This window comes from Gadus macrocephalus, chromosome 7 (genome assembly GCF_031168955.1).
Source record: "Gadus macrocephalus chromosome 7, ASM3116895v1".
Lineage (NCBI taxonomy): Eukaryota > Metazoa > Chordata > Actinopteri > Gadiformes > Gadidae > Gadus > Gadus macrocephalus.
In genome coordinates, this window is record NC_082388.1 from 12,491,803 (window position 1) to 12,509,482 (window position 17,680).

At 49.3% G+C, this 17,680-nt stretch overlaps 1 protein-coding gene across 1 annotated transcript in view; it reads left to right on the forward strand.

Annotated features, from left to right (window-relative positions):
- sptbn2 (spectrin, beta, non-erythrocytic 2) overlaps positions 1-17,326 on the forward strand; it is a 70,267-nt gene extending 52,941 nt beyond the window's left edge. Inside the window, 21 exon segments of the mRNA XM_060056229.1 lie at positions 805-1,088; positions 1,501-1,591; positions 1,854-2,000; positions 2,560-2,823; positions 3,232-3,280; positions 3,283-3,455; positions 4,070-4,159; positions 4,549-4,827; positions 5,165-5,295; positions 5,611-5,815; positions 6,308-6,682; positions 7,240-7,484; positions 7,896-8,034; positions 8,269-8,353; positions 8,734-8,930; positions 9,724-9,851; positions 10,015-10,090; positions 12,258-12,436; positions 12,764-12,937; positions 13,109-13,151; positions 13,497-17,326. Coding sequence (XP_059912212.1) covers positions 805-1,088; positions 1,501-1,591; positions 1,854-2,000; positions 2,560-2,823; positions 3,232-3,280; positions 3,283-3,455; positions 4,070-4,159; positions 4,549-4,827; positions 5,165-5,295; positions 5,611-5,815; positions 6,308-6,682; positions 7,240-7,484; positions 7,896-8,034; positions 8,269-8,353; positions 8,734-8,930; positions 9,724-9,851; positions 10,015-10,090; positions 12,258-12,436; positions 12,764-12,937; positions 13,109-13,151; positions 13,497-13,730 — 3,588 coding nt within the window. The 3' untranslated portion in view covers positions 13,731-17,326.
- The last annotated feature ends 354 nt before the right edge of the window (positions 17,327-17,680 follow it).

Below are 17,680 nucleotides of genomic sequence, written 5' to 3' on the forward strand. Positions count from 1 at the left end.
CAATTGACAGTCTCAGAATATTACTTGTAACACAAGTGGAGAACGTTCCGCAGAGAAACCCCGGCCTGGTTGTCAACCACATCTTTTGAACTTCAACATTTGCTTTGAACAGCCTCCCTGTCGACTGTCAGACACTTGATAAGGAAAAACCAATTAGCTCCCTCCCTCCCCCGCGGACATGCTGTGCCTCCCCCGCCACGATATCTCACAATCATATCCCTCTCGCTAATTACCCCTGGCATCTCCCTAACTCCACTTCCTGCTCAGCACGCCGATATTAGTCAGGAAACCAGAGCAAGTCGAAGCAAGTAGGTCACAGACCTAGATCTGTTAGCCCTGTCAGCATCAGCCCACTCCCAGTATGAGAGCGAGCAGGCACCCCGCCGCATGCTACTGGTAGAACCTGCCGTGCCGTCATTGAGTTATTATGTTGTCACGTGATGATGATTACACCGGGATACTCAGCAGACCCTGCTGTAGTCGTAGGATGTTTTTTACCCCACTAATACCCACTGCAACAAGATTTTTAACCTGCAGTTGCTAATTCAGGAAGCCATTAATATCGCTATCGTAATACCAATATAGAATTATTATTTATTTGACCAGATAAGGATAAGAATGATTGCTATTACTGTGGAGAATAGTATGAGTACTTCATATCTTATAATTCATATGAATATTATCTCTGTGTAGGATTATGTATAACTATCTAAATTCTCTAATAATTCATATAAGTATCACTATCCTCTCCATGTGTAGGGGTGTGCATAAATAATGCATATTATAGATAATAACTAACATCACCATCTGTGTGTGTGTGTGTGTGTGTGTGTGTGTGTGTGTGTGTGTGTGTGTGTGTGTGTGTGTGTGTGTGTGTGTGTGCAGGAGTACGTGCTGTCCCACACGGAGATGCCCAGCAGCCTGCAGGGGGCGGAGGACGCCATCAAGAAGCACGAGGACTTCCTGACCACCATGGAGGCCAGCGAGGAGAAGATCAGTGGCGTGGTGGAGTCGGGCCACCGCCTCATCACCGACGGCAATGCCACCGCCGACAAGATCCAGGAGAAGGCCGACTCCATCCAGGAGAGGTGGGCGGCCGATCACACTCGGATCACCTCGTTGATCCCGGGGGGGGGGTGTCTGGTTCAATGGCTTAACTTAAGATCATAGAAGAAATATTATATTCAAGAATACCATACTATATGTTGAAGATAAATGCTATGATAAATATGAGAAATAAAATGTGCATCTGAGAATGAATACAGGCATTCTATTGTTATGTTTTAATGTATATAATTAATGTCACCCTAAGGGTAAGGGATGTGTCAAGACTAGGGTTAGTGGTGTTAGTATAGGTGCTGTACCTGTCCCAGAATGAACCTACTTATACGTTCTGACCTACAACACACTGGAACAGCCTGTGTGTTGGTTGGTAGTTGACGTCTCCTTGAGGTGATGATGGAACGGTTGTTTGAACAGCGTTTCTCCCCCCCCCCCCAGACAACAGAAGAACAAGCGGGCGGCCAACGAGCTGCTGGCTAAGCTGAAGGACAACCGAGAACTCCAGCACTTCCTGCAAGACGGACAAGAGGTAAAACATCGATAGCATTCAGCCCAAACACGCGGTCATAATGGGCTGCTTGTAGCACGTTTCAAAATACACAAGAGCAAGATGCTTGATCCGCCCATTCACGACATGTTTTTACCAAGTGGATTTAGATGTAGGGGTCTTAACGTTCACACGGTACAGAAACGACGCATAATATACTGGTCACATCAGCGGTCTCGATGTGAGATTTTGCTATGAGATATGAACCCTGATAAATGACATGCATGGTGTGTGCCGGCCGCAGCTGAAGCTGTGGATCAACGAGAAGATGCTGACGGCCCAGGACATGTCGTACGACGAGGCCCGCAACCTGCACAGCAAGTGGCAGAAGCACCAGGCCTTCATGGCCGAGCTGGCCTCCAACAAGGACTGGCTGGACAAGATCGACAAGGTGGGAGCCCTGACGTGATGTCGGGTTATGACGTGATATGAGGTTATATCATATGCTGTACTATGTAGAATACATGAGATGAGACGAGGTTTACTTCAATAATCCCAGAGGGGAAGTTAGGGAACTGATATGACTTGGTTAGATGAGCCAAGACATGATATGATTTGACTATTGATACTTGCCTGAAGTACATTCAGGTTATCAAAAGTCCAGCCTCAAAACCTACTTTTGAACACGTTTCTATGGTAGACTTTATATGCTTCCTGTTGTGTAGGCGAGACTAAAAACGCTAATATTAAAAGCATCATTATTTTGACAGTTTTATTTTTTATTACCATAGTATCTATTTTCAATTAGCAAATGTTGCAGGGGACCAACAATCTTTTACTGTCCATTGTGTAGTATAACAGGAAGTGACAATCTGAATGGGCGGGTCATCTAACCTCCTCTCTTCCTCCCTCTTCTATGCTCATCTCCCCTCCCCCTCTCCACTCCCTCTCCCCCTCTCCTCTCCCCCCTCCCCCTCCCCCCTCCCCCCTCCCCTCTCCCCCGTCACCAGGAGGGCCAGGCGCTGGTGGAGGAGAAGCCGGAGCTGCAGCCGGTGGTGCAGCAGACCCTGGTGGACCTGCAGGGTCAGTGGGAGGAGCTGGAGGCCACCACAAAGACCAAGGCCCAGTGCCTGTTTGACGCCAACCGCGCCGAGCTCTTCACCCAGAGCTGCTCGGCGCTGGACGGCTGGCTGAAGAACCTGGAGGGCAAGCTGCAGAGCGACGACTACGGCAAGGACCTGACCAGCGTCAACATCCTGCTGAAGAAGCACCAGGTGAGGGGCGGCGGGGGTTAGGGTGTCAGGCAGACGCGTGGTGGCTGGGTGGTCGATTCGATGAAGAGGACGATGAACGTCTATAAAAGGGGGCTTTGACTCCCAGCCTAAAGGCACTGGGTTGGATGCCTAACCCCACCTTCTCCTGACTGAACGCTTTTTAGGAAGAGTCTTGTCACTCCTTTTCGATGGGGTCGTGAATGGGGGAGGGATTTTCATCCACGACAAAATAGGATTTAAAACCGGCCCATTGCTACGATTCCAGCAAAACAAATTCCCCATCAGTAATGAGGTGGAGGCCTTCCCCTCCGTGGCGGATTTTCTGTAGTCCAGCGGTGACGTTGAGACGGTTGTGTGATGTCTGACACCGATGTCTGACGCCCCCCCCCCCCCCCCCCCCCCCCGCAGATGCTGGAGCACCAGATGGACGTGCGGGAGAAGGAGGTGCAGGCGCTGCAGTCCAGGCCCAGGCCCTGACCCAGGAGGACGCCGGGCTGGCCGAGGTGGACGGCCAGCAGAGGCAGCTCACCGACAGCTACTCCCAGCTGCAGGCGCCCCTGCAGGCCCGGAGGCAGCAGCTGCTGGCCTCCAAGGAGGCGCACCAGTTCAACCGGGACCTGGAGGACGAGATCGTGAGCGTGAACCTAGACACTGTGTGGGGGGTTCTTGTTGGGAAGTCTTATTTCTGAACACCTCGGCGGGAACTGCTTTTGATGTATCGACGACGTCAGAAAAAAACCCACTTCTTTATATAGTTGTATGCGTTATGAATCCCTGAAAATGAATTATTCAGGAGTTTATAATGAATAAATCAATGTAATCATCTTATCCTCAAAGACTTCCACATTTGGCTTACTGCCACCACTACTAGAATTAGACCACTAGATTACCCCCACTTGAAAACACCCGTTGAATAGATAGATGAATAGATAACGCACACACTTGAGGATTCGTTGGCATATGATTGGTTTTGATTGAGGTCTCTAGAAGAGGGTACTTGTACTACTTGGTGACATAATCGGTGCTATGACTCGTAATCAGAGGCCCAATGCTACAGTCCTCGGCCCCCGTTATGACACACGCACTGTGCCTTCCAATGAAGACTGGCGTCAGCGAGGGCTGGCATTAAACAGGAGGGTGAAGGGTCACTTAAGATTAGTGGAACTGAGAACATTTCCCTCTGAAGCCATGTCCTGAGATGGTTAGTCTGAGTGTGTGACCTGAACGTGCTGCTGTGGTTCTCCAGCTGTGGATGAAGGAGAGGATGCCCCTGGCCACCTCTACGGACCACGGGAAAGACCTGCCCACCGTGCAGCTGCTGATCAAGAAGAACCAGGTACCACAACTCATTCGTATCGTCATCTGAGGCATTGCTCTCAAAAGATTATGTTCTGTATACAGTTGCACCTCAAATAATAGGAATATTGTGTTAAGTCAATTAATTTTAGTAATTCAATTTAAAAAGTGAAACTCATATATATTAAATTGATTTATTCCACCAACAGTGAAATATTTCAAGCCTTTATTTGTATTAACTTAATGATTATGGCTTACAGCTCATGAAAACCCAAAATTCTGTATGTAAGAAAATGAACATCAGACCAGGAAAAAAAAGGAAATGTCGGCCTTCTGAAGAGTATGTCCTTGTGTAGCACTCAGTCCTCGGTCGGGGCTCATTTTGTCTGAATCCCCTCTCCCCTCGCCCGCCTTCCCCCCCCCCTCCAGACGCTGCAGAAGGAGATCCAGGGCCACCAGCCGCGCATCGACGACATCCAGCGGCGCAGCCAGGCCCAGAGCCAGGTGGACGGGGCGCGGCAGGCCGCCCTGGAGGGCCGCCTGGGGGAGATGAGGGAGCTGTGGGCGCAGCTCATCGCCGAGACGGACCGGCGCCACGACCGCCTGGCCGAGGCCAACCGCGCCCAGCAGTTCTACGCCGACGCCGCCGAGGCCGAGGCCTGGATGGGCGAGCAGGAGCTGCACATGATGTCGGAGGAGAAGGCCAAGGTGAGGGCGTGGCCGCGCATCACGCGGCGTCGCCGTGGTGACAGGGTGGGGGCGGGACTGCAATGGGCTGCATAGTAGTTGCGGTCGGAGGTCAATTTCATGGTCGTGATAAATGATTCATTCATGAGTCATTGTTTATTTACTGATATTTAATATACTAAGATGCGTCTAATATTAGATTGAACGGGCGTCAAACAAGATGAGTGAAGATACTTAAAAGAAACGAGAACACTGTAAGACTGTAAATCCAATTCTTCCACACCTGACCTCTTCCTCCGCCCACCTCCATCCCCCCCTGCCCCTCCTCCACCCTCTCACCCCCCCCCCCCCCCCCCAGGACGAGCAGAGTGCCCTGGTGATGGTGAAGAAGCACCAGACCTTGGAGCAGGCCCTGGAGGACTACGCCCAGACCATCCACCAGCTGGCCAACAGCAGCCGCCTCATGGTCACCAGCGAGCACCCCGAGAGGTCAGAGGTCAACCCGCCCCCCCCCCCCCGACCCCTCATCCTCAAGAGACTACCAGCTACCGATCTCATCTCAGTCTACTATTTATATTGCTACTCTTCACTCTGTCCAGATGCTTGTTCAGAAACTATGTCAGGCAGCCATTTTTTCTTTACTTACTCGAATTAGGACGCTGTATTGTCCTCCGCCTCACTCGTAAACTTTACTCCTGTGCATCTCTAAATTTTCAACCCCAACCCCTGTCTGCCCGCCCGTCGGTTCTGCGATCCCCCTGATCCGCCGTCCTCACCCGACGCCTGGTCTCTGTGACTCCCCAGCGAGAGGATCACGCTGCGGCAGGCCCAGGTGGACAAGCTGTACGCGGGCCTGAAGGACCTGGCGGAGGAGCGGCAGGGCCGCCTGCGGGACCGGCTGCGGCTCACCCAGCTGAAGAGGGAGGTGGACGACCTGGAGCAGTGGGTCGCCGAGAGGGAGGTGGTGGCCGGCTCCCACGAGCTGGGCCAGGACTACGAGCACGTCACCGTGAGTCCGCCTCATCGCTTCATTGGTTGGATCCCCGTCTTGGGATCTAAAATGTGCCTCGGCGGTCACTCAAGATCTACTCTCCTACTACTCTTACTCTTACTACTCTGGTCGGGCCTAATGTTTAGGGCTGAACATCCAGCGATCTACTCCTTACATTTTTGTGCATCTGCTTCCCCAGACATCTTTTTCACCCCATTCATTCATTCATTCATTCATTAATCTGCACCTCAACAGATTCACCTTGTCACTTGTGTGGTGCAAATCATGAAGAAAGTTCACATCGACAACACTGACATCACCGGCAAATGTTGGCTGTGTAAAAATTGAGTGTGAAAGCAGATGCACAAAATAGTGTAACAAAGTTACAAAGTCTTCCACAGCCATCGGCCTCCACGGTTCGCTCACCAGCGAAGCCCATTGTCTCCCCAGCCCCTCTCAAAGACATTCCCCTTCATCCTCTGTCTCCTCTCCCCCCTCGCCTCCCCCCAGATGCTGCGGGACAAGTTCCGGGAGTTTGCCCGGGACACCAGCACCATCGGCCAGGAGCGCGTGGACAGCGTCAACGGCCAGGCGGACGAGCTGATCGAGTCGGGCCACCCGGAGAACGCCAGCGTGGCCGAGTGGAAGGACGGCATGAACGAGGCCTGGGCCGACCTGCTGGAGCTCATCGACACGCGCACCCAGATGCTGGCCGCCTCCTACGAGCTGCACCGCTTCCACCAGGACGCCGGCGAGGTGCTGGGCCGCATGCAGGAGAAGAGGCAGGCCCTGCCCGCCGAGCTGGGCCGCGACCTCAACACGGTGCAGCACCTGCACCGCCAGCACACGGCGCTGGAGAACGACATCCAGGCGCTCAGCGGACAGGTGGGGGCTTCTGTTCTGCCGGGAGGGGGTCCCCCCCGGGGGAGAGGAGGACGGGGTTCACATGGGGAGACGGGAACACGCCCGGACGCGTGTGGGAGACGTTCCATAGAACGGAGGCGTGCGCTGGAACAGAGGGAACGAGTTGTGCTCCAAAGTGGACGAAGACTGCTTAAGTTCAGAGTCTTTTAAATGGCGTGGCTGTCCTACGAATATGGCCCAGATTGGATGACTTCTAGGATAACTGCCGATATTTCTCTTCCAAATCGATAAAGTACTACCGATTGCCAGATAACGTTTACAGGCATTCTCCAAAGCAGATTAATAGTGCGCTAAATATGAATCAAAATCTGATTATAATAACATCCCTGCTCTACATACATACGAGGGGTTTAAAAAAGAAACAGTGTCCATGTTTTTTTTCTTCAGTGTCCTCCCTGAAATAGAACCGTTCCCCTGCCTCCGAAAATGTTTCCAGGCGTCCTGAAGACAGATGAGGCCTGGTTTGGGGACCGACCGTTTGACCTTGTCTCGCCCCCCCCCCCCCCCCCCCCCCCCAGGTGAACCAGGTGCAGGACGACGCGGCGCGGCTCCAGAAGGCGTACGCCGGGGAGAAGGCGGAGGACATCCAGAAGAGCGAGCGCGCCGTCACGGCCGCCTGGGAGGGGCTGCAGGAGGCGGGCCAGGCGCGCCGGCACCTCCTGCTGGACACGGTGGAGAAGTTCAGGTTCTTCAACATGGTGCGCGACCTCATGCTCTGGATGGACGGGGTCCACCTGCAGATGGACGCCCACGACAGCCCCAGGTGAGGGCGCCGGCGGTCACATGACCCCTGACATCTCCTCAAAGATGTGTTGCTTTGTGACTATTTTTTGGGGGGGATGGCTTTACCACGGCAATCAAAAAAAGCATAGCGTGTGGCTTACTGAATGGTTCACGTTTACATTTTGAGAGTTGGGTTGCAATGACTGAATCATGCTTCTACTTTTTTGTTTTTTTATTAAAAAACCTTTTTCAACCTTTTTCAAAGGGAAAAAGGTTGTGCTATTTAAACACACAATTTTACTTCTTAGTTCTAGTTGTGTTTTTCGCCTCGCTTTGCACTTTGTATTTCGGTCGTTTTTAAAAGAAAATCGCTCTCTGTAGCCTACAGTTGTCTTGATTGGTCTGATCCTCAATGCTGATTGGATGTTCCTCTGCCTGGTCCCTCCTCCAGAGACGTGTCGTCGGCAGGGCTGGTCATCCTCAACCACCAGGACATCAAGTCAGAGATTGAGACCCGGGCGGAGAACTTCACCGCCTGCAACGAGATGGGCCACACCCTCATCAACAACAACCACTACGCCTCCGACGAGGTATGTGACGCAGTCACTCTTTTGTACACCTCACCGGTTGGTTGACGTTTAATACCACTGTTTAGTATGTTTTAAGAACAATTAGGTTAACCTATTGTGGATTGCCGGTTTCTTATCGGCTCAAGCAAGAGATGGTCTCAATAATAAATGGTTGTCGAATGAAATTTACAGAAATATTGTTTAATTTAAGCCGTTGACCACATGCTTCTGTCGATGTCCTCTGATTGTCCACAGATCCGAGAAAAGCTGTCTCAGCTGCAGGAGAAGAGGGAGATGATCAACAAGAAGTGGCAGGACAAGATGGACCACCTGCAGATCGGTACGCTCTGTCTTCTACTCAGCCTTGAGTGCGTGTATGTGTTTGTGTGTGTCAGTGATGTCATGTGTTTCATTCCATCTGAACACAGTTCTGTGTGTGTGTGTGTGTTAATTATCAGTGTGTATTCATCCCCCTGTCTGTATATCGGATGTCACATGATGCATGCTGTCTAACATCGTCTCTTTCTTTGCTTGTGTGCTCTGTGTGCTCTGTGTGTGTGTGTGTGTGTGTGTGTGTGTGTGTGTGTGTGTGTGTGTGTGTGCGCGCCTGTGCCTGTGTGTGTGTGTGCCTGTGTGTGCGTGTGTGTGTGTGCGTGTGTGTGTGTGTGTGTGTGCGTGTGTGTGTGCGTGTGTGTGTGTGTGTGTGCGTGCGTGCCTCAGTGCTGGAGGTGCTGCAGTTCGGCCGGGACGCGTGCGTGGCCGAGTCGTGGCTGGCGGGCCAGGAGCCGCTGGTGCGCGCCGCCGAGCTGGGCGCCAACGTGGACGAGGTGGAGAGCCTCATCAAACGCCACGAGGAGTTTGAGAAGCTGGCCGCGGGCTGGGAGGACCGCTTCGTCCTGCTGGAGAAACTCACCACGGTGAGGAGACGGCCAGAGGGGTAGGGGTTTAGTGGAGACACTCACCACGGTGAGAGGGGTAGAGGTTTAGTGGAGACCCCCACCACAGTGAGACCTGTAAAGGTTTAGTGGAGACCCCCACCACAGCGAGACCTGTAAAGGTTTAGTGGAGACCCCCACCACAGTGAGACCTGTAAAGGTTTAGTGGAGACCCCCACCACAGCGAGACCTGTAAAGGTTTAGTGGAGACCCTCACCACAGCGAGACCTCTAAAGGTTTAGTGGAGACCCCCACCACAGCATGACCTGTAAAGGTTTAGTGGAGACCCCCACCACAGCGAGACCTGTAAAGGTTTAGTGGAGACCCTCACCACAGCGAGACCTCTAAAGGTTTAGTGGAGACCCCCACCACAGCATGACCTGTAAAGGTTTAGTGGAGACCCCCACCACAGCGAGACCTGTGAAGGTTTAGTGGAGACCCCCACCACAGCGAGACCTGTGAAGGTTTAGTGGAGACCCTCACCACAGTGAGACCTGTGAAGGTTTAGTGGAGACCCCCACCACAGTGAGACCTGTAGTGGTTTAGTGGAGACCCCCACCAGAGCATAGATATAGGCACAGATAAAGTTTTAATAAAGATACAGTTTGGCTCTCTTCTTATCAAGGAGCTGGTGAATGTTTGTCTAAATCGACCTCCCCAGTGTCGCCGTGTGTGATTTAGATCTTGCAGCTTATTTCTTGTCATGGGTGTGTCACTTCCCCGGTTAAGCACTGCGTTGCACAAAAGGCGTAACGTTTGAATAACCGTCCCTCAGCTGGAGGAGCAGGACCGCCAGAAGAGGCTGGAGGAGGAGGAGCGAGCGAGGAGGCCGCCCACGCCCGCCCCCACGGAGGAGGCCGCCCAATCAGAGGCTGAGAGCCAGCTCCACGAATCAGCAGCCAGGTAGGAGCGACACAGCAGGAAGAAGACCAACCGGGGCAGGAAGAGGAGGGTTCTGTATTCCATTAGATGGTTTAATTATAACCCCTATACCTCTCTCTCTCTGTCTCTCTCTCTTGCTCTGCCTCTCTCTTTTTCTCTGTATCTCTGTCCCTCTCTACATCAGGACCAGCCTAGACCAGACCACCCTGAACCAGTCTATTTCGGTTAACGGAGTACACAGCGACAATGACACTTCACAGGTATATATATGTTATTTATATTTATATGGTCTATTTATACAACCCAAGAATATGCATGCACTTAGTATGATACGATGGGAGTAAGATGTGCCTCAAACCTTTAGGTCTAATGCCAATGTATATAAATTCACGCTGGTAGTCCGATGTAAGAATGTGTTTGTGTATTACCTTGACCACTGTCTTTAAAGTCAACATGGGTACGGTTGAGCCCCTTCCAGTTAATAGACGCCAGATTTTCAATCATTTAAACACAGCTCTACCACTCAAGCTGGCGGTGCAACTGTCTGAGTCTAGCTTGCGTAGCTGGGCTGGCTGGCTGGCTGGGGTGGGTTATCTGTGTGCGCTAAGAGTCTTTTGTAGAATATACCAGTTATACGATGGGATTTATCATTGAAATCACTGTCGATATTTGTACGTTATTTTAAGCTACTAGCCAGTTGAAATGTAACATCAGGTGACCAGTCTTCTATGTGTTACATCATTTTTTGTTTGACTTGGAAACAAGGATTTACACCAATAACTTGGTTCTCATTATTAAGTTAGTCCTCGGTTTAACTGGTCAAAGATTTGCAGTTACCTTTTACAGCTAGTAAACTTTAGCCCAGACTATGACGTATATCAAGATAGATAAACACACACCCACACACTGACCAACCTGTTCTCAACACTAGACCCAAAATCAAAGCCCACCTTGGTACACGTTTGTTTTGTGTCGCAGAAAACCATTTTTAACTAAAAGAAAACCAGCCTTCTGTCCTTTGTGGACAGACGGATGGATAGACGGACGGACGGAAAGCCTTTCCTAACCCTTTCTTGTTGCGTTTCCGCCAGCTCTCGTTATCGCTCTCGTTATCAGCTGGAAAGAAATCAGAGGCTAAGCGTGTGTTTAGACCCAAGCAGACGGAGCGTGTGAGTACTGACACCGTGGCCAGCTGCCTGTCCTCCGCCAGCTGTCTCCCGCGGCCCCGCCCTGATCCGTCCCTGCCCCTCATTGGCCCCCCCTCCTTTGTGATAGTTCCGCCCCCTGTGATAACCCCCCCCCCCCCACCCCCTCTGGTCGACTGGATGTAGCTAGCTTCTCTCTGTCACAATTGCAACATTGCTTCAGTGTAAAGCATGCGGTACGCTCACTCACACTTGTGGTTACCATGGCGATGCTTGATGTACTGAGCCGAGGTGCGTCGTCCACCGGGGGAGGCGGTAGTGGCCCGTAGCCGCGGCAGCAGCGAGCGTGACGAGTAGCGATGCTAGCTCTGTCCCTAGGCTAATGTGTGGGCACTGTGCTTAAACTGATGTTCCCCTGTCCTCAAGCTTATTTGTTTGTTGTCTTTAAACGAATGCCTTGTTGAACAACAGGGCAATTCTAGACAGTTAATGTTGCTCTTAGTTTAGTTGTGTGATTTATTTGTGTCCCTCATCCATATGTGAATCTGTGTTAGTGTTTTGATTGTCATGTTTTGGCCGATACGAAACTAAGATGTTTGTATGAAGTAGAAGTTTAGTCACTTGAGATGATTGACAGGAGATTGGTTGTCCCACTGAAAGGCTTTAGAATTCTGAAAGATATTTTTACTGTTGCCTTTAATTGTTGTGTGTGTTCTGTGTTTCTTTATTCTCCTATCATTTTATTTTATTTTGTCAAATGTCAATTAAGATTTTTTTTTTGTGTGTCTGTGTCTGCAGAGTGCTCAGAACTTGCAGGTCACTCAGAACTTGCAGGCCGCTCAGAAATTGCATGTCTCTCAAAAACTGCAAGTCGCTCAGAGACTGCAAAGTGCTCAGAAATTGCCAAGTGGTCCAAACTCGCTATTCGTTCAGAAATTGCAAAGCGGTCACAAATTGCAAAGCCCTCAAAGATTGCAGATCCCCAGAGTGAGTTCTTCACAAATTCACCTTTTCGCTCTCCCCTAGCCTTGTTAGCGGTGTAGCAAAGTGTAGCGCCCGTGTTGGTTAGCATGTAGCAGCCCCGGACCGACGGCCGCCATCCACAGCCGCCAACGCTAGAACCATCTCCGCTTCTCATGTCTTGAGTGCTCCCGCTGCCCTGCTGCTTCGGGCCGGCTGCTCGCGGTGTCACACCCCTGGCGGCCGACCCCCCCAGGCGTGTGTTCCCTTATCCTCCTCGACGTCTCACCCCCCCCCCCCCCCGCTCTGCCTCGGTCCGCAGGGATCCGAGACGGACTCGATCAACGGCCCGGGACGGGACAGCGGGCTGGCGTCGTCCCGCCTCGACCCGTCCGCCACGCTGCCCAGCAGGGGGGCCGCCGGGTCGGAGCCGGAGGCCCAGGAGGGCATCCTCTGTCGCAAGCACGAGATGGAGACGCACAGCAAGAAGGCCGCCAACAGGTGGGTCTGGTGGGGGGGTCTGGTGGGGGGGTCTCGAGGGGGGCGACCACAGGGGCGCTGTGAGTCTGGAGATCGGGACGCCGGTGAAGAGAGAGGGTCCTGACTCGTCGGCCACGTGATGGTGGCGACAAAAGCTATTAACTCTGATGATCTTTAGCGGGCGGGGGTGGGGGGGGGATTCAAACCCCAGGACCGGTTTGATCGGAGTCGACCACCCTGGCCAAAAGGCTATCCTAGCAATAGCTTTATTGGCAAAAATTCGTTGAGATGATATCTGCTCCAAAATCCACTTCAGGATGACCTGGTTCCTCGCTCCCCCCTCTGCAGGTCGTGGCAGAACGTGTACTGTGTGCTGAGGAAGGGGAGCCTGGGCTTCTATAAGGACAACAAGAGCGCCAGCAACGGCATCCCCTACCACGGGGAGGTGCCCATCAGCCTGGGGGAGGCAGTGTGTGAGGTGGCCAACGACTACAAGAAGAGGAAACACGTCTTCAAGCTACGGTGAGAGAGCGGGGACCGAGAGACACCCTTAACCCTTAAAGATGGGGTTTATTGTTCAACCGTTCTTTGTTTTTGATTTTGAAATTTGAAGTCAATGAAGTGGCATACACTCGATTTTTTAAGTTGACATTACAATAACACTTCTTCGAATTTACTGCCTTATTTATGCAGGCTTGGAGACGGAAAGGAGTTCCTGTTCCAGGCTAAGGATGAGGTGAGTCTTTGATTCAGAGAATATTATTGTACTTCAAGAAGTTGGACAGAGGGGCAATATCTACCTGCAGCAGAAATAAAAAAAACAACCTAATAAAGCAGAGAGAAAAATGCATTTTTAGCATGGATCAAATGTCGAATCCAAATCATTATTTTTCCCTTTGAAGAGTGTGCAGACTGACAAGCATCACACTTGATTGATCGTTTTATTTTAAATGTTTTAATATCTTATTAGAATGTTTTTTCAAATCAATTACTTAATGTTATTATTATTATCGATTAAATAACACGACAGTGAGGCGAACATCGAACAACTCCCATAATGTCACTCTCTCTCTCCTCACAGGCGGAGATGAGTGCCTGGATCAGCAGCATCCACAGCACCATCCCCGCCGTGGGCCCCGGGGACTCTCCCGTGGGGCCCCGGAACATCGGCCGAGCCATGACCATGCCCCCCATCTCGCCCAGCGCCGGAGGGGACGCCGCCGCCGCCGCCGCCGCCACCGTCACCATGCGCAACAAGGACGGCAAGGAGAAGGACCGCGAGAAGAGGTTCAGCTTCTTCGGCAAGAAGAAATAGAAAATGATTGGGGAAAGATTCTGAGAAGAAATCGAAGATTCAGAAGATTGAGGATGGAGGTGGAAAAAAAAAACATTGATGGATATACAATGATTGTCAACTTTTCAGCCGAGCTTATTCAAGGGCGGAAAGGAAAGCACCCTCATCTTACACACACACACTCACACTCACACACACACACACACACACACACACACACACACACACACACACACACACACACACACACACACCGTTCCCCCAGTGCCGTTCCGGAGGAGAAGATGGAGGACAGTGTTGTGTCTTACATGGACCCTTCTTTCTTTCTTTGTTGTTCCGTTTCATCATTCCTGCTTCTAGCATTTGATCCCACATTCTCCCGCAGCCAACAGACCAGTCAGTTCATTGGCTATCCGCAACATGTTAGCGCCGGTTATACACAAAAGGTTGTGTCGTGATTGAGATGTTAGTTCCATTTCCGTTTCCAAGGTGATTCCAAGTCGAATTCCGCTTCCAGGACCGGACAATGATTGTTTTAGTTTCTTCCTGGATCCTAGTTTTAGTTCCTTCTGATGCTGTGTCACTAACATCACAACATGGACGGCTGAAGTGCAGACGCGTTCAAGTCTTCTCCCGTTTCTCTCTCTCTCTCTCTCCCCTCCATCTCTCTGGACGGACATCTTCTGCTCTCTCTCTCTCTCCATCTCTCTGGAAGGATATCTCACTCTCCCCCTCTCTCTCGGGAAGGAATTCTCGCTGTCACGGGAAGGACATTACTTTGTTTCTCTTTTGCTTTTGGTGTTGATGTTATTAACATGACCAAATATATTGCTATTATTGTTATTGTTATTATTATTTATCTTCTGGCAATGCAGGTTGGAGCAAGAGAAGCTATTAACTATGAGAGTAATGGGTGACCTTGATTCATGTTGTGAAAAATAATAATTTGGTTTAACTGGTGGAGAATGTTGGGCTTGCTTCTGTATTCTTGTTTTTTTATTTTTTAGGAATGACAGTTGATTGAGGTGTTTTTTTTTGAGACACAAAAATAAAGCTCAACACATTTTAGCCGTGTGCAGTAAGTGATCGCGAGTTTCAACATTGGGGACATATTATATATATTTAAAGTGGTTTCATTTTAATTATTTGGTTCTTTCTTTCGTTTTGCTTGTACTGGATTATTTCCTTGGAGTGATCTCCTGCTCGGTGTTATACTTTCTTGTGGATGTATAAAGCAGAGGAGATTAGTTTTCTAGTCGTTGTGTGTGAGACTTGTGGTGGTTTGGATTTTGCACGTTTGTTATTCCTGATCAAGAGATCTAATTCGCTGCCCTCCTGCCCTACACGCCATGCACACAGCAGACCGACACACAGCAGACCAACCATACGCACGCATCTCGGACGTCTCCAAAAACCGGCTTTTTTGTTTTTTTATAAATTTTTTCCACAATTGTATTACCATTATAATTATAATGATCATAATTATTATTTAGAAGCTGTTATTACCAGTGCACCACACATTGCGTCAGAACCGTTCCCAGTCTATGAGTTTCTCCAATTTATTATAATTTATAATAGTGATTAAAGTGGGGGGTCGGGGCCCGGGGGGCCGAGGGACCCCAGCTGGAAGCCAGCGGCGTGCCCCCCGGCAGGAGGGACCAGGCGACGGCGTGGTGGGGGCCACCGGCCGGACCGTGAGGAGTGTCATAGTGAAGAACGTTCCTTAATGCTCCTGGCCGGAGGCGGGGGGCAGAGCCTAACCAAACCCCCACGGCTCCTTCACAGCTTCAGGCTGTGAACATAACAAGAATGTTTTGATAACGTACGACCTAATGTTTGTCGGCAGGCCATCCCGAAGCCTCATTTTATGAAGGAGGTTTTGAATTTGATAAGAAAAACTCTTCGGTTTCGCAGATGGGGGTTTCTAAGGAGTCCTAAATTATATTTAGATGTGCTCTTGCATTATGTGGCATGAATTTGCGTAGGTTTATACTTGTACCAATTGTTCCGTTGTGGTTTTGCCGTTCCCGCTCTCTGTCCCCCTGTCTGTCTGCGGAGATGAGGAGTGTCTATGTACCGGTTTCACCCTCGTCCATTTCAGAACCAACATGTAGAAGCGGCGGTCGTCCACTGATCAGGGACTGTAGAGAGAACACTTCTCAAAGCAGGGTTGAATGGGAAGGAATACCATTTGTCTAACACAGTGGTGGCACAGGCCTGCCCATGGGAACATTAGAGATGCTCGTGAATGGACATCTACGGCATTGTTGGTAAAACCTTCACTTCAAAATGTGGTTTTTGTACTTGTAAAATAAAGTATGTATAGTGAATTAAAGTGTACTACTGAATGATTGAAATCCCAGGTCATCAGTAAGCGATGACTATGGGATTTGAGGGTTCTTTTGAAATCCATTTTGATTATAGTATTTCCACTCCCAACCAAGTCAAGCCTGGATATAATACCAGATCTTGGTTCCACCAAGACAACTCACTTAATTTAATTTCAAATGAATCCCAACCAAAATGATAGACACAACCCGATATTTTGTCTCTGATGAAGTGAACTGCCTTCAGTTGATCCCTGGAACAATGTTAATGCCTTACCTGGCGCTTTCTGTCTCTTGTGAGAGGAAACTCCTGGTTGACTTCTGAATGCTGGATGAAGATATGTGATCAATGTGTTTATTATTGGGGGGAAAAGAGCTACTGAGCTGGGGGCATATACCATAAACAGTGATTATGGTCTCACACGGAGGCTTCTGAAATCCAAGTGAATTTAGTTCATGTCTATAAAGTATTTTCTTATCGCTTGATTTGAATGTTAATCGTTATGGTTCCAAAATTGGTCAGGTAAAGCGAAAAAAGAAGAAAAAAAACCTTGTTATTCCTGGTATTTACACACACTCGCACTGTTTCTCCCATCTCTTTTATTTCACATCACACATACACCCTGGCAATCCACTCTCATCTTAAAATGTTCTTGGCTATAACTGGAATCAGACTATGAATGCTGTTAAAATAACAATGTATCACCACCTTTGACCACTCACCTCATCAAGAAAGCATTTTGCAATCGAGGTCAAAGGGATGGATGCTAAGATTAAGTTGTCTCGTTAAAGAGTTCTTGTAACAGTAATATACAAGAAAAAAATGATTGTTTTACTTGATAAGTATTTTAAGTGAGCGATAAAAAGATTGGCGCCAATTTGAGCTTCCTTTTTGAAGAAGACAGGAAACGCTGTCTAGAAAGAGCTTGTATTTTATCATTCAGTGGTCTGTCTTGCAGCATTCAATAAGCCTATACAACCAACCTGCATTTTCTCATTTACTTTGACGAATGTCTGTTCCTTCCTCTGTGAGTATTTCAGAGTTGTTAATACCACTACTATTATTAATTACTATTATCATTATTGCTACTGTTATTACTACTACTGTTACTAATGCAACGTACTGCATCTATAACTGCTGTCCATTTTCAGGTACGAGTCTGTAACTCCAGACCCTTCCACACGATGTCAGTGTGCTGTGGAGCATTTTCATGACAGATCGACAAATGTTTGTTGACTTGTGTATCTACATCTAATATTAGGAATAATAAAATGGTTTATTCAAAACAATTTGTTATCTGCTTTATTTTTCTTCTTGGGTGCATATTGCATTGCAACTACTTAAAAAACGATTTCAATTTTTAAAGATCGCTCTTAAATTTATTTAAAAAATGAAAAGTAGGCTTAGGCAATGGGCAAATAAGAAAATGATCACATAAGCCTCATTAGTGCTTAACACTAGCAACCTCGTATGTTAAAATGCATCAGAGAATAGTCCTATGTCTTTGGTTGTAGATGTCCTTTTTCATCAGACACGCAGATATCAACATCAAATAAAACTATTTGATACAAACTGCAGTGCGTGTGTGAGGCCTAACCCCTTCGGTCTTGGCCACGCCCTTTCACCCTCATCTCCTGCTCTGT